The sequence below is a fragment of the Cetorhinus maximus genome, chromosome 5 (genome assembly GCF_964194155.1).
Source record: "Cetorhinus maximus chromosome 5, sCetMax3.hap1.1, whole genome shotgun sequence".
NCBI classification, from domain to species: Eukaryota; Metazoa; Chordata; class Chondrichthyes; order Lamniformes; family Cetorhinidae; genus Cetorhinus; species Cetorhinus maximus.
In genome coordinates this window covers 8,858,298-8,875,463 of record NC_135883.1, presented here as the reverse complement: position 1 = coordinate 8,875,463, position 17,166 = coordinate 8,858,298, and the positions used below count along the sequence as shown (strand labels likewise).

Sequence of the window (17,166 nt, the reverse complement as noted above, 5' to 3'; positions counted from 1 at the left end):
ATTTTGGCAGGAAGTATGAAAAAGAAGCATATTATCTAATTGGTGAGAGATTGCAGAGCTCTGAGATTCAGAGCGACATGGGTGTCCTAGTGCATGAATCACAGAAGGCTAGTATGCAGGTACAGCAAGTCATTCAGAAAGCTAATAGAATGTTATCAATTCTTGCAAGGCGAATTGAATATTAAAGTAGGGAGGTTATGCTTCAGTTGTACAGGACACTGGTGAGACCACACCTGGATTACTTATCTGAGGAAGAATGTAAATGCATTAGAAGCAGCTCAGAGAAGGTTTACCAGACTAATACCAGGAATGGGCCAGTTGTCTTATGAGGAAAGGTCGGACAGGCTAGGCTTGTATCCACTGGAGCTTAGAAGAATAAGAGGTGACTTGATTGGAACCTTCAAGACCCTGAGGGGTCTTGACAAGGTGGATGTGGAGAGGATGTTTCCTTTTGTGGCAGGATCTAGAAACTAGGGATCACTGTTTAAAAATAAGGAGTCACCCATTTAAGACGGAGATGAGGAGAATTTTTTTCTGAGGGTTGAGAGTCTTTGGAACTCTCATCCTCAAAAGGCATTGGAAGCAGAGCCCATTTAAGGCAGAGATGTGAAGAATATTTTTCTTTCAGAGGGTAGTGAATCTCTGGATCTACCATCCTCAAAGGGCAGTGGAAGCAGAGTTTTTGAATATTTTGAAGGCAAAGGTAGATAAATTCTTGATAAAAAAGGGGGTGAAAGTTTATCTGGGGTACAAGTTTATCTGGGGTACGTGGAAGGTTACAATCAGATCAACCATGATCTTTTTGAATGGTGGAGCAGGCTCGAGGGGCCAAATAGCCTATTCCTGCACCTAATTTGTATGTTTGGATATGAATACTGTGCCTACAAGAGCAGGTCAGAGCCTAGGAATCCTGCGATGAGTAACTCACCTTCTGACTCCCCAAAGCCTGTCCACCATCTACAAGGCACAAGTCAGGAGTGTGATGGAATACTCTCCACTTGCCTGGATGAGTGCAGCTCCAACAACACTCAAGAAGCTCAATACCATCCAGGACAAAGCAGCCCACTTGATTGGCACCCCACCCACAAACATTCACTCCCTCCACCATTGATGCAGTGGCAGCAGTGTGTACCATCTACAAGATGCACTGCAGGAACTCACCAAGATTCCCAGACCCATGGCTGTTACCATCTAGAAGGACAAGGGCTACAGATGCACGGGAACACCACCATCTATAAGTTCCACTCCAAGTCACACGCCATCCTGGCTTGGAAATATATCACTGTTCCTTCACTGTCGCTGGGTCAAAATCCTGGAACTCCCTTCCTAACAGCACTGTGGGTGTACCTACACCACATTGACTGCAGCAGTTCAAGAAGGCAGCTCACCACCACCTTCTCAAGGGCAATTAAGGATGGGCAATAAATGCTGGTCTAGTCAGCAATGCCCACATCCCATGTTTAAATATACAAAAATAGTTGTGCTGTTCACCATGCCATACGTGAAAAAAACCAAGTGTTGGCTGTCCAAAGGAGAACTCAAAACTCAGCTCATCAATTGCCCAACAACCAGGAGGTCTAACAATGAGGATTCACTTTGGAGAGAAGGGCAGTTGAGCTGGGTTTCTTTGAGGTTTAGGAAGCTTTACATGACATGCCTGGTAATGAAAGTTAGGACCAAATTAACTCTCTGTAGCTGACTGGACACAGGAACCGGAAAGTCCTCAGTATTCTAGGACGTTGTTGATCTTTGATCAGCCAGCTTGGTTCACTAACACAACCTGGAAAAGTAGGTCTCTCACTAGGGGCTGAAATTCTTCTCATTCAGCTTCAAGTAACCCACAAGCCAAAACTACTGGACATGCAACAGGAAATTTACTCGCATTCTTTATCGGTAGTTGCATGGTTTTAGCAGGTTAAACTTCAATAATACTTCCCTTGAGAAGGTGGTGGCAGATCTTCTTCTAGCAGTGCTGCAGTCTGTTTGATGGTGTTCCCAGAAAACTGTTAGATAGGGAATTGTAGAACTTTCACCAAGTGACAATGAAGGAATGATTATATATGTTCAAGTCAGGATGGTGTGTGACTCGGGAGGGGAACTTGGAACTGATGCTTTCCCATGCAACTCCTGCCTTTATCTTTCTCGGTATTGAAAGTCATGGGCTTTGGAGGGGCTGTTGAAGAAGCTTTGCAGAGTTGCAGCATCTAAGCTTTAGATCTCCTCAGAAAACCAACCTTTAACCCCTCTGTCCTTGTAAACTACTACCCCATCTCCAACCTCCATTTCCTTTCCAAACTCTTTGAATGTGTTGTTGCCTCCCAAATCTGTGTCAATATTTCCTGGACCTTCATGTTTGAAACCCTCCAATCAGATTTCTGCCCCTGCCCTAGTACCAAAACTGTTCTTATCAAAGTCACAAATGACATCTAATGTAACTGTGATGAAGGTAAACTATCCCTCCTTGACCTTTTTGACCTGTCTGCAGTCTTTGACACAGTCGATCATAACAACCTCCTTCGATCCATATCCTCCCGAGCGGCACTGAACTTGCCTGGTTTCTTTATTATCTATCTAAACAGAGAGAGAGAATCACCTGCAATGCTTCTCTTCTCACTTTTGCAATGTTACCTCTGGTGTCCCCCAACAATCTAACCTTGGCTCCTCCTATTTCTCATTCATATGCTGTCCCTCAGTGACATCATCCAAAAATACAATGTCAGTTTCCATGCCAATGACAACCAGCTCCACCTCACGCCCACTTCTCACAACCCCTCCACAGTCTCTAAATTGCCAGACTGCTAGTCACAAATCCACTACGGATGAGCAGAAATTATTCCAATTGAATATTGAGAAGACGGAAGCCATTCTCTTTGGCCCCCACCACAAACTCTGTTCCCTTGCCCCGACTCCATCCCTCTCTGTCGCAAATATCTGAGACTGAACCAGACTCTTTGTAATATTTGCAACTCATGATCCTCTACACTGCCGAGACTAAACGAAGATTAGGTGATTGCCTTGCGAAATATTTTCATTTAGTCTGCATGCGTGATCCCAGACTTCCAGTCACTTATCATTTTAATTCCCTTTCACTCCCACTCTGACCTTTCTGTCCTTATCTCCTACTTTGCTCCAATGAAACTCAATGTAAGCTTGAGGAACAGCACCTCCTTTCAGTTAGGCACTTGACAGCATTCCAGGCTCAATAGTGAGTTCAACAATTTCAGATCATAGTCTCTGCCCCTTTTTTTTTTGGATGGCAGCAGTTGGCAGTGATTCTACCTTCCCATTTACACCTCTTCTAGATGCATCTTTTGCTTCTTTACTTCTCCCACTACCATCTTTTTTCTTCCTTTGCACTATCTTCCTTTTTGTCATTTAATCTCTCCTATAACAAGTCTTCCTATTTGCTCTTTCCTCCTCTTCCCTGCCTGGTCTAAAATAAGCACTCTGGTTCTGATAAAGGATCACCAGCCTCAAACATTGACTCTGTTTTTCTCTCTCCATAGAAGTTGACAGACATGCGGAGTATTTCCAGCATTTTCTATTTTGCTATTGTGTTAGTTTCCACCAAATATTCACTTTAACAATAATATTACCATTGTTGTTTTACTCGGTGCTAAATACAGAAAAGCAGCAATAGTACCAAAAGCAAATTTGGTACCATAAACATTTCTTCCCAAAGCCCATGAACATTGTGATCTGCAAGACAATCCCAACAAATTGTTTTTTTAATCTATGAAGTTAGTAATCAATTTGTTTTATCTGGTTATATGCATTATTATTAAATGAGCAGACCTTACTTTGGATTTGTCAGTAATTCTTTAGTTGCAAAGTGACATCTTTCACTAACGTCATTCGATTGCGTACTATATATGGATTTAAGCACTAAAATCAAAGTATGGTTATTACGGATTAATTTACTTAGAACTCTAAGGAGAAATTGTCACTGTGAATCTTTACAAAAAGGGTGAATTTTGAAACTCTAGCCTCAATCATATCATACCATTATTTTATTTTTCAATACTACTTTTACTTTCCAGTATTTTGTCACAATTATATATATGATGCAAGACATCACTATACAAAAACTATGTCATTTAGTAATGGTAGATCACAGAGAAAGGTATTAATTAAAAACTGCTAGTTTGGATCTATAGTTCCCAAAGTTTTCAACCACTCTGGCTTTCCTTTCCTCATGTCAGGGTCTATTGTAGACTAATCGATAGAGTTGGATTGCCATGATTAGCTAACAACCCCATTTTCATTGTATCACGCAATTACCAGGATGGTAGAAGGTACCCTAGATGGACCTAGTTATTTCTGTCTAGCAATTTCTATGCTTCAATGTAGTTCATATTGGCAAATGGAGCATGAAGAAACAAAAGCTGGACTTACACTGTAACAAAAGGAAGTATATTTTTCCGAACATGTTAATGCATAACAATGCACAAATGACAATTAAAAAGTATAAATGCTAGAAATCTGAATAAGAACAGAAATTTCAGGAAATGAACAGGTCAGACGTGTAAAGAGGAAAGACAGTTTTAAATTTTGGATAAAACCCATACTCAGAACTGAAAACTTAAGCAATACATTTCACAGCATAATGCACAGTTTATTACAACAAAACAGATTCTGCAGAAAGAAAGTACGTGTAATTTGGAAACTGGAGAAGATATTTAGACATATCATCTGACTATTTCTTAGCTTACACAAGTCTAAATACATATCCAAAAATAATACTTTCTGGGCATTTTAACTGTATATTTAAGTTTGTGTTCCTTTCTTTTTTTGTGGAATCAAATAAAACTTGCCTATGTAAGCTTCAAATATCAAAGTCGTGGTGCATTAACAAAGCTAATGTAAATGTAATGGCCTGGATTTTGCTATCAGGTGAAGAAATGGCACTTGTCATTCACCTCACCAAGGTTTTGTGGGCTTTAGAGCAGAGACGTGCTCCAATCCCGAGTCTGATCCCATGCAATGTCCCCACAGGGTACCTATGTTGTCTGTGAGAAGGTTGAGCAACAGCAAGGTTCTCAAACCAAGCAGACTGAAGACCCTTCACAGAGACATGCTGACTCTAAACCACGAAAATATAAATTAGATTTAAATAAAGTATAGAAAGCAAATTAAAGATTGGGGAATATAGATAGCATTAAGGGAGAGAAAGATGAAAGAGACAGGTAGAGGAAATCAGTTATTTGATGTTTTAAATCCTCTACGCTAATTATTTTCTAAGGGAATGAGACTCGACATTTGAAAAAAACATTTTTTCAGGTCCAGAGAGGTTGTTCAACAGTAATTATCATTTATCATGTTATTAAAAATTCACTCACTGCCCAATGCACCAACTTTTTTTGTTGGCTCTAGTGTGTAACTAGTGGGCTAGTAACCCATGTTCACGGTATTGCGTTCATTTCAATGCCAAGTCTATTGGCAAGTATTGTAACAATGCGTCCTGTGGAGGAGCAGGGTATCTCTGACAGAAACTTCCAGATTTGTGCATTAAGCTACACATGTGCAGACAGCAGATGTTGCTGTACAATTTACCGTTATAACATTTAGTGCTATTAGCCTCACTGTTATTCTTTTTGCAAAATTCAGCCCAATGTATTCAAGCATACATTAAAAAAAAAGGTGAGTTGGGTAGCACTTTGCGTGTCATAATATAGCATGCAACTGAACACAATTGCAATGGGAATTAATGTCCTGCTAAACTGACTTTGATTGGTGCCAGAAGCTGTGAATTAGTGTGGGAAGAGGGGCAGGTTTTGAGAGAGAATAAACTAGTTAAGAAAAACAAGAAATGTTCTACTACCTGGTAATATCTAAAGATGTCTTTAATTTTAGTTTGTTTTTCTTCAATGGATTCTAGGGAACAAAATAAAACCATTAGCAAAGTAAGATTGGGTTCATTAGCAAACAATACAGATAAGAAATTAATCCACAAAAAAGATATTCACAATTACTAGTCCAATATTATGATTTTGTTTTATTTTTAACAATCTAAGAGTCAGTGGTTCAGAATTTTGATCATGTCTAAAAATGGGCTTTGGGCACACAGGATCAGGATGCAAGCTTCATGTGCCTGCTCATGTGGCTGCGCTGAGAGCTCAGGGGAGCAGCCAGAAATATCCACACTAGTCATTAGCTATGTGCTCGTTTTGGTGGGGCGCACAGGGGGGAGAGGGAGGCATGGGGTAAGTGGTGTAGGGGCGGAGCTTGGGATTCACTGACACCGTGTAAAGCCAGCCAGCATCCCTTCAACAAGTGATGTAATATAACTGCCAACAGCCTGGAGCATTGCTAAGGAGAGAAATTGTAGCAAGAGTAAGAGACCGGAGCCCTCGGTTCTCCATGGTCACTTTAGAAGCACTGGTTCAGGCAATGGACAGAGCTATGGAGGCCTTGGCCCCTTCAGGCAACAACTCCACCATAAGTTAAAAGAGGTGGCATAGGAGGTGAACCTCTGCAGCTTAGCTCCCAGGACATGGCTGCAATGACCTCCTTAGAGTTATCAAGGTAAAACTCTTACCTCTCGCATCTATTACTCTCTCCTGTCACCTCCTGCAGCCTCACTGCTTGCAGTAATCCCCTCCACTTACCCTTCACTCTCCTGAAATCACTGGCCATAATTCACTCCACATTCTGCTCCTCCTATTCTCCTTTGGCCTTACTACTCCCACAACTATTGCGATCTTCAATTTCCCACAACATACAAGCTATTCCACCATGTCAGCAATATTCTTAAAAAAAACCTTACAAGCCTAGACACTAACTCATATACCTGGGGCACACTTTGCCTGCACACTTTGCCCACTCTGGAGCAAAAACTGCTGCTGTCACTCATTCTGAGCCCATCAAACACCAGTTCTGAGACTTGTACTATACATAATTTAGAGGGGAGGTTGGAGGAGATGTCTTCATGTGGTAAATCATTGACACATGTGTAGGAATTATGGCAGCGTGTGGGACATCACAGGTTCCAGTACGCCAGAGAGCAAGAATACATATTAGTTCTGCTGCAGAGAACTCATGCTGACTACAAGGGCCCACATATACACCAAGTAATGCCTGGAAAGTCTGCCAGAAAGATTTCGCACAATGATTCAGAGTATAGAGGACTCTAGTTTCAACTTGTGTTGGCTTCTTGCAGAGCATGGAAACTATTCTGTCCAGCATGGAACAAGTAGTCAGTTGCATAAATGTGACAGTGGCAACCACCCTGAATAAGCATTGGCTTAAAGCTCTGACAGTTTCCATGGCAGGTAACATATTGACAAATAAGTTCAATCGCTGCCATTTAGGCTCTGGTCGCCATTCTAGGCATAGGCTTCCAAAACATCACCTCACTCTTGCACTCTGAATCTGGGAATGCTGAGAAGTCATCCTAGGAGGGTGATTTGACTTAATGGGATAGAAACCTGGCTGTCCTCACTCATGTCAACTTCCTCGCCACCTACCGTACCAGTGCCAGGCAATACTGTCCAGACCCACGTCGAGATTACGCAGTCATGCTGTCAAGGTCACTCAACACTACCATTTGGTGTCATCAATGGGAGCCCAGCAGACTGCTACCTCTCAAACTTTAGCTATTGAGGAAACACTTGGTAGGAACACTAGGATAGGTAAATAAGCGCTATTTAGACAAGCACTAATGGGTTGTGCAAGGGTGAGTTTTCCAACGAGATCGAATTTCTGGGCCACCATCTTATTTATATTAAAACTTTACTCGATAGCGAGGAGAGAAGAATAAATTGGAAATAGCAACCACAACACAGATTCAATATAAACATACGAAAGGATAGATCTGGACTTAAAGATGAAGCTGTAAGGTTGAAATACTGAAGAAAAGCCGGATGAATATAAAGTGATGGTAGCGAATGAGGGAGAAAGAATAGCAGCGCTAAATGGGAATATCAAAACATGCACAGGTAATATAAAAGGCAATATTGATGGCTTTTCCATGTTTGTAGGAGGGGGTAGGATTACTGTGTAAAGGAATTGTGAGGCAGGAAGGAATCCAGAAATATCAAATCTTTAACAGCTATATTGCATCAGTTTTTCCAAATATTATTTTCATGATAAGTCATTAGGTTCTTAAGGATAAGTATATTAGTTGGCAAAATATTCTAAAAATACATTTCTTACACTGTGAGTCTAACAATATTTCTCTACTGTGGTTAAAAGTCAGAACAAAGTATGTTTGTCAAACAAGGTTTTGAACAAGACAATATTTTAGTTCCTAATCTCAGACTTATCAAAGTATTTTTTTCTCATCACTCAGAGGATTAAAAAATAGTTGTTTCGTACCTGCAGTTGAATTTTCCTTCCAGAATCTGTACTATTTTCCAATGGCTGAGAATGTTCTAATAATTCTTGAGAAAGGCCATTTTTAAGTGCACCAGACATGCCTTTGAACCCTAAAATGTTAATAATTGTAAATATAAGCCTTCAGCACAATGCAGGTTTTAATATCTTCATCGGTTTATTTGTTCCATGCAATTGTATTGCCCTTCAGACTCGAAAGAATACATTTCAGGGAATTAACTTGGCCCCCCCATTTCTTGTCTTTACAACTCCTGAAGGGCAATGAATTTCAGGAAGTGTCAGTATTTTCAATTAGATCAATTCATCTGCCAATAGTCACACTTGAGATATCGTTTATTCTTTGCACTAGGTTTTGTAATTTCATTCAACAAATGTGTTACTTCCAAACTGAACAAATCACTTTCCTGTTTCAACTCAATGAGAAAAGTCTGAACAAGAAAGAAAGTGTGTAACTACGTTGCTAGCCTGCATACACTGGCATTGAGATGGTTCTTAGCCCTTGTCATATACACTCTAATGATGGGCTCTGAGCTGCAGGGGAAGAGGTCTTGTTGCTATGCCACCATCAGAACATCAGGAAAACTGGGAAGAACATGATTCTCATTCACACATAAAATTCCAATCGAGAACCTTGCTTGTGTAATATTTGCAGGAACATTCTTTACAAAATGTGATCAAAGCTAATAATGCTGCAAAAGTTTCCAAGCTACACTACAGTTTGGGTGGAACATGATCCAGAAAATTTACTATTTTCCACCATCAGTTTGATATTCTATTCATTTCAATGGGACCAAGCATGTCTAATGGAAGGGAATCATTGAAATGTTACAGACACGGATCTTTAGTTCACAGCTGCATTTTCAAAAAGAAACCTACTTCCATAAGAGACATTCAAGTTTTTCCCAATTCATTGCTACCCTTTTAACACTAAAGATTAAAGATGTTGTAAACAGAGAAGTCAGTACATCAGGAAGTATAAAGGAGACAAACAAGGAAGTTGATCTATAATGATTCAGTCAAAGAATGAGGGGAATTTTGTATTTGGTGACTAACCTATTTTTCTTCATTCATTCTCCTCAAATGGTTTATTTTACTAGGAGGGATTAGTCTGTTTGTCAGGGAAACAGAAATGATCTAGCAATCTGCATTTATCTATTAATAGCTTAATCCAAAATGGCAATATGCAGCAAAAGTGTCAGGATTACTGCAAATAACTACTTTAATTTTTAAAGGGATTTCACCATAGAGAGTGGATATTTTTCATGAATCACTGTTTATTTCCACGGAACAAAGTCGGATTGTATATCCAGAAGCTCCTACATATTCTTTCTACATTTAAAAATAACCCTTGAGTGGCTCCACAAAACAATCAATATTCATATCAGATCATGAGACATAGAAAAACTTTTGGAATATTGATATCTTAACTGCAATAAAATGAGAGAAAGACATCGTATTTGGTATGAACTTAGTGACATACATGCAGTTCACTTAGCAATCTAGTTGACACTAAAACCACCAGAACATTTGGTAGTCAAGCATAACTTACGCTCCACATAAATTAGGTTAGGCCAATATCCAACATAATGTTGCTTTAAAAGTGCTTTGGTCAATGGAGCTTTGTAGAAATTAAGCAATCTCCTTTAAACTTAAAAAAGAAATTAGCGTTGGTAATTGTAGTGTACACCCTCATAGCTCAGCATAAAACTACCAAAAATCTAGGTGACTGCCCTTAAATATTCTATTTTGAAGAAACATAGAATGTGGCTGACACCACAGAGCTTTGGTGCTTATTCGTTAATACTTTGCATATACAAGGATAGTGCCACAGGCATGCCAAAGTTTAGATGTGGGTTATTTATGCTCCAATTTTAAATCCAGAATTAAAAAAAACTAATGTACTAATGTGCTATGAATTGTGAAAGGATGAATCTAAATAATTTTTTTTTTAAACAGTATATAGATCAGGGTCGAGGAGGAAACAGAGAAAGAGGAATTCCTAAATTGTGTGCAGGACTGCTTCCTCAGGTAGTATGATAACATTCCCTAAACGGAAGAGACATTGCTAAGTCTAGTTAAGAGCAAGTAAATATTTTAGGGAGATGAACTAAAGAGATGACCTTAGCTCTATTGGCTAGCATGTGGTTCAGATTAGTACCAACAGCGTGGGCTCGATTCCTGCTCTGGCTGAGGTGAACTTTGGGCTTGCCTTCTTGCCCTGCCCTTGAGAGTGAAAGGCAATGGCAAACCACCACTGACAAAAGCTGCCGGGGAAAAACAGCTCAGGATGAAGGATCAGCAGACAAAGAATCAAGGACCTGCCTTCAGGCAGAGCACACAAGGAGGTAGGAATGAAGATGAACTAAATCTTAGGAGTAGTAATATAATGATGGTTAAAGTTCAAATAGGTAGGGAAATGTTAACATAATAACAAGGGCACCAGGGTAGAATAGGGCAAACTTTGGAGAAATGAGCAGTTAACTAGCCGAAAGACAGATCAACAATGGCATATTTTTTTAAAAGGAGGTTCCAAAATAAATATGCACCAGGGAAAAAAAAAAGAAAAGACTTGCATTTACAGAGCTCTTCACAGCCACCAGATATCCCAAAGCACTCTACAGCCAATGAAGTACTTTGAAACGTAGTCACCGTTATAAATGTGAGAAACATGGCCAACTCCCACAAATAGTAACGTGATGATGTCCTGTTTTTGTGAAAAATGAGACCATTTCAGGTTGAAAGAAATGGTGGATAAATAGATTAGAAACAAACTAAAACTGAAAGAATATGTGGCCTGTTGGCACAGTAAAATACCAAGTGGGTAACTGCATCTCCCAAGGTTCTCTTCTGGAACCACTTATATTTTGTTCATTGTTCATGGGATTTGGGTGTTGCTGGCTAAGCCGCGTTTATTACCTCTCCCCTAACTGGCCTTGCTGGTGGTGAGCTGCCTTCTTGAGCTGCTGCAGTCCATGTTCACTGTGCACATCAGCAATTTGGATTTACGCACACAGGTGGTGGTCTTCAAATTAAAATACTAAAAGAGGAAGCAGAGTAAATCATTCCGTGGACCAAAGGAAGCTGCAAGGAAATGTTGAGGAAATGCTGAAATGTGCAAATAGGAGGTAGATAACATTTAATTCGGCTGATTGTGAAATGCTACATTCTGCTAACAAGTAGGAAGAATCGTACTTTGAATTGGAGATGAACTGGATGCTGTGGAAGAGCAAGGGGAATTGGTAGTTTCCATTCACAAGACATAAGCAGTGCCTCAAGTGAACAAGGCCATCAAGAAAGCTAATGGAATACCGAGTTTTATGGCAAGAATTATAGAATATAAAAATTGAGGGGTAATGGTATATCTGTACAAAGCTTAATAAGACCACAACTGGAGTATTCTGTAGCGTTTTGGCCTCATACTATAGGAAGGACTTTGGGGCAATAGAGAGGTTTCAGCACAGATTTACTAGGATGCTACTTGGTACGAGGAAATAGAAATGTGCAAAAGACTTGTAAAATTGGGACTGTTTTTGTTAGGAGAGAGGGTTTTATAAAGGTGTTTAAAGTTATAAAACAATGGAACAGAGGAGGTAAAAGCATTATTTGCGGTAGTTGATAAATCGAGAATAAGAAGAAATCGATTTAAGATTAAATCCAAAAAAAATTGACAGAAAGCAGGAAAACCTTTGAGAGAGGATTGAGAGGTTGTGGACTGCGTTATTGCAGTTAGCGATTAATACAGAGACCCTGGCCAGAATTTTAGGTTGGGCATGCAGGCGCCCGACCGATACGCCTGAGCGTAATATGATTAGGCAGGTACACGATGAAAACGGAGGTGCACCCGCCATTAATTAACGGGTCAGTTAAGGCCCTTGAGGCACTAATTGTCTGGGAGTCTACGTAGCCCATGCGATTTTCAGGGCCTCGCACGGGCAGGCCACATTTTCAAAAATCTCATCCACGGGCGGGATAAGATGGCCACATGTGTACAGTCTATAGCACCCTGGACGCTCCCGAATGCGAGTTGTTTGTACTTTAGCTTACAAGTTGCTGCTTCTTGCTTGTGTGAACAGGACAACTTCATTTCGCTTCAGAGCTGCTTTGACAGAAATAAGAGGCTTCAGTTCAGGACTCCAGAGGAGTCATAACACTTGGGGCCTTTCAGGTATCAGACAGCCTTCCCTTACCCTGGTGATGGGGATTGTGGTCCTCACTGGAGGCACCTCCTCTGAGGAGGGAGAGAGGGCCAGAAGGGGGAGGAGGCCAGATGTCCCTATTCAGCTTCCAGGGGAGCCACCTGTGGGGGGAGAGGTGCAGGCACAAGGGGCGCAGGGCCAACAGGAAGGTCAAGGTGGAAGGGGCCGCAGAAGACGCCACTATCCTGCTGCCAGGGTATACAGGTGGCGAAGCAGCTACCTCAATATGTCTGAGGTGCAGTGCCAAAGGAGGCTCCGTCTCTCACGGGAGACAGTGACCTCCATCTGTCAGATGATCGGCCCTGAGATCAGCTCCAACTGTGTGGGTGGACACCCCATGTCAATGATGCTAAAGGTCACAGTGGTCCTCAACTTCTATACCTCCGGCTCTTTCCAGGGGTCGGTGGGTGATCTTTGTGGAGTCTCCCAATCAGCCATTCACAGCTATGTCAAGCTGGTGACAGACGCTCTGTTCAGGCGTGCATTGACTTTCATTCACTACCACTCAAACGAGGCCAGTCAGACAGAGCGAGCCAGAGGCTTTGCAGCCATTGCTGGCTTCCCCCGCGTCCAGGGTGCTATAGACTGTACACATGTGGCCATCAAGGCGCCAGCAGGTGAGCCGGGTGCCTTTGTCAACAGGAAGGGCTTCCACTCCATGAACGTGCAGATAGTGTGTGATCACAGGATGCTGATTCTACAAGTCTGTGCAAGGTACCCAGGCAGCTCCCACGACACCTACATCCTCAGACACTCCCTGGTGCCGGGGCTCTTCAGTGCTCTGGCTCGGCTGGATGGATGGCTGCTGGGTGACAAGGGCTAACCCCTCAGGAGGTGGCTCATGACGCCTCTCCGCCATCCAAGAACAGAAGCTGAGCAGCGGTACAATAGGAGCCACGCCTCCACAAGGGCTGTGATAGAGAGAACCATCGGTCTTCTCAAGATGCGCTTCCGATGCCTGGACCGCTCAGGGGGCGCACTCCAGTACTTACCAGATCATGTCTCAGTGATAGTGGTTGCATGCTGCACTCTCCACAATCTGGTGCTGAAAAGGAGGGACGCAGTGGAGGAAGAAGATGTTGATGCAGCTGCTCTGGCAACAGACAATGAGTCCAGTAGTGACTCGTCCTTGGACGAGGACAGTCAGGAGAACGCTGAGGGGATAGACGCCAACAAGGGCAACCTCCAGGGAGGAAGAGACACCTGGGATGCTTTGGTCCAATGCTCCTTCAGCTAGCCTATCAAATAAGAACCACCACCACATGCCAGGGCTGCAGGCTCCATACTCAATACCTGACAGGAACAACATTTCAATAAAGTTCAATGACAAACAAGTCACTCATACCATCATGGGTTATCCTGCACCTGCAGAACTAATGAAGCACCCAGAGGCTTGTTGAACAGAAACACATTTAATGTTGTGGTGCCTGGCATACATAATAAAAATTAAATTGATAGGTGTTCTCCATCACACTAAATAATATTTAATGTAAAAGTGTTAAGCCCGTGTTGTGCCTAAGGTGCTTTAGGTTTTCGCTTGCGGGTGCTACATCTAGGTGCTCCCCCATCGCTGGCACCGGCATTGGACACAGCTTGCTCACTCTGCTGTGAATCTCCCATTCATCCACAATAAGGTCATAAGGACAAGGACATTGTTGTGAATAAAAGAACATTTTAGATAGATTGATCTTTCAGCATTCAAAGGTGGGTGTGTATTTGTAGTTGGGAAGAATTGGATCGAAAGAAGGTTGTTGAGGTTATCCCCCAGCAGGAGCTTTGAGTGGGGAGGACAGTGAATGAGGAAGATGAGGCAACTGGCATTGAGGCTCAAAAGAAATAAGAGGACGCCTCAATAGGCAATTTGGAGAGTGTGAAGAGAAGAACATAGGATGTCTGTGATTATTCAAGGGGAATTCAAGACTCTGATAACTGCACAAGAACAAGAGTAGTGGTATTGAGTTGGGATTGTGGGGCAAGAGGGGAGGAATGAAAGGTGGTATGACAATGACAAGAAGGGGAAGAGAAAAGAGAGATGAGTATGAGAGTATCCAACTGAAGGAACATTGAATTGAAGAATCATGACGAGGTGAGTCTGCTTCACTGGCAGCCTTCGCGTGGCTGCTGCAGCCGCTTTCGAATTGGCCGCCGGGTCACCATTGGACCCAGCGGACATTGAGCTCCCGACCCCCGCCTGCCCCTTCTCCGTTGCCACTGTCGCGTCTTACGCTGGGCGGGTTTTAATTGGCGACTGCCCCTGCTGAGCCCACACCATAAAATTCTGGTCCCTGTTAACATTTATGAATAGGTTGAATGGGTGATTGAAAGATAGGAGGAATAAAGACATTCAGCAACAGACAAGTACTTGAAATAAGGACTACTGGTCATTTGGAGGATAAAGTCTGACAGGGAGTAGTTAGACTGAACAGTCTACTTCCATGTTATAATTTCCAGGTGTGTGCGTGTAACAGACTGCTAACAATATAATAGAGTATTACTTAAAGACTTCAAAAGAGGACTGATGTATATCTGGTTAGAAATTGGACTGAAAGTTGTAGTGTTATCAGAAATGAAAATAACTTATGATGTGAAAATTAATGAGCCAAAGTTAATTGTTGGGGAGGTGGAGCTGTGATAAATATTCAGGAGTTTTGCTTGATTGGCTTTGAAGGTCAGTGAAAAGTTTTGAAGAAATTCTGAGTGGCATTATGTTAGTGCACATCATAGTGTGTGGAAGGAACAGGCTTGATGGATCAGTGATCTTATACCATATTTTATGTTCTCACAGTGTCTAGTCAGAACTGGTTCTATGTCACTGCCTTACCAATGGAGGATAAAGGGAACCCTGTACTTTGAAAATGGATATAGCTCAGGTGGGGCTTTACGTTTTCCTGGCAACCATCCATATGTAACACAATCCCATTTTGTACTGCATTCTTTAGAAATGGGATTGCTTTCAAAAGTTGACTCAGATTTCACCTGCCTCGGAGACTGGTTTCACCATTTTTTTCCCATCACTGCATCCATTCCAAACTCATTTTGGTTTTATTTTATTACCTAATAAAAATTATCCAGAATTGTAAAAATCTTTAGCCTGTTTTGTATCGCATGTTGGCTGTAAAAGGGTTAATAAAACATAGCATCCAAGGGGTGCAGCATTAGCTAAAAATGTCAAAACAAGAGGCGAAAGTTGAAGGAATTTTTACCAAGATCTTCCAATGTTATAGCCCAACTTAAGTTTCTGAAAAAATATAGCAAGATCCACTGAATGAAGCTTGAAGCCCTTCAAATTCTGCAGACAGACACAAGAGCCAAAAATATATCCATTCTCTAAAAAAAAACCGGAGGTCACAATGATACAGATTCTATGAGCCAGATTTTTGTGGACTTGGGCCAAGGTGGGAGGCCTTTAAAAATGGTGAACGGGACCCGAATCTAGGATTTCCCACATTGCAAATTCCAGCAATTTTTACTGGTACAGGATAAGGGTGTGGGTAGCCAGCCCACATGCAGCGCTCCCACCCTTACCAGCTTCATTGCAGTGTTAATGACAAAAAGCTTCCATCCACACTTCAAACCTCTTATCCTGTGTAATAAACACACAGGCATTGAAACAAACACTTCAAAGAAAGATCAGGTTATTACCAGCTGTGTCAATATTTCCTAAAAGGTTGAATTCATTAACCATTCTTGGAACTCAGCCAAGCATTCATAATGAGGCCAACTGGAAAAATAGATGTCTGGCCATCTGCTTTGTTGATACAGATGCCAAATGGCTTTATAAATGCTTGGCTGAGCTTCAAGAATGGTTAATGGACTCAGCCCTTAAGGCAATGTTGACATAGCTTGCAGGGTAGTGATAGCTTTGTTTCATTGACATTTTTAATGCTTTATAATAAGCTGATCTTTCTTCAATGCCTGTGTCTTTGTTTACACAGACTACGAGGTGTGAAGTGGATAAAAGTGTTTTTTCCATTGACACTATGTATGGTTGTGATTGGTTGACAGCTTTTAGGAGGTTGTAAGATGAGCAGATTTTTTAAGTCTCTTTGCTTATTGTATCAGCTTCAGGAACATTTCAAAGACTTGCCAGAGTTGCCAATTGCTCTTTGGTTCTACGCACAGTAGATACTGGAAGAATGGGTATAGAGGGGCATGGGAGATGAGGGGGCATGAAGGGGCCATGAGAAATATGAGGGGCATGAGGGGAATATGAGGGCGAGGTGAGGACCTAAAACAGTGATGTTTACAATTGGTCAATGTCCTTGTAATCCAAGGCAGGACTTCTAGCTTGCCAACCTCACCATCTGGTCTCCATTCCACCCCTTTCAGAGAACGGAAATATGGCAGGTGGCGACCTCCTGAACCTAGATGGGTTTGTGGAGTCGGGAACATTCCAGACTCCCACTTCCCACCTCCTTCACGAAAATAAGGATCTATGGGAGACAAGTTGATCGAGAACAAGATTGCGGCTCTGGACTAGTGCCAACGTTCATAAGAAATATTTGGTCTGCCTAAATGTCAGCACCTCAGTGGCGTCCATGCCAAACAAACTGGTGGGAGTCAATTTATATCAGAATATAAACTGCAGATTAAATTAAGCAAGATGATTAGGAAATCAAAGTTTTGAGAAGTTATT

General features: G+C 41.7%; 1 protein-coding gene across 3 annotated transcripts in view; it reads right to left on the bottom strand.

Annotated features, from left to right (window-relative positions):
• agbl5 (AGBL carboxypeptidase 5) overlaps positions 1–17,166 on the bottom strand; it is a 126,311-nt gene that overhangs the window by 23,256 nt on the left and 85,889 nt on the right. For all 3 annotated transcript variants that reach the window (XM_078541501.1, XM_078541502.1, XM_078541503.1), the window contains 2 exons: positions 8,317–8,426; positions 5,822–5,874 (listed from right to left, as the gene is read on the bottom strand). In XM_078541501.1, coding sequence (XP_078397627.1) covers positions 5,822–5,874; positions 8,317–8,426 — 163 coding nt within the window. The remainder of the gene's footprint in view (positions 1–5,821; positions 5,875–8,316; positions 8,427–17,166) is intronic.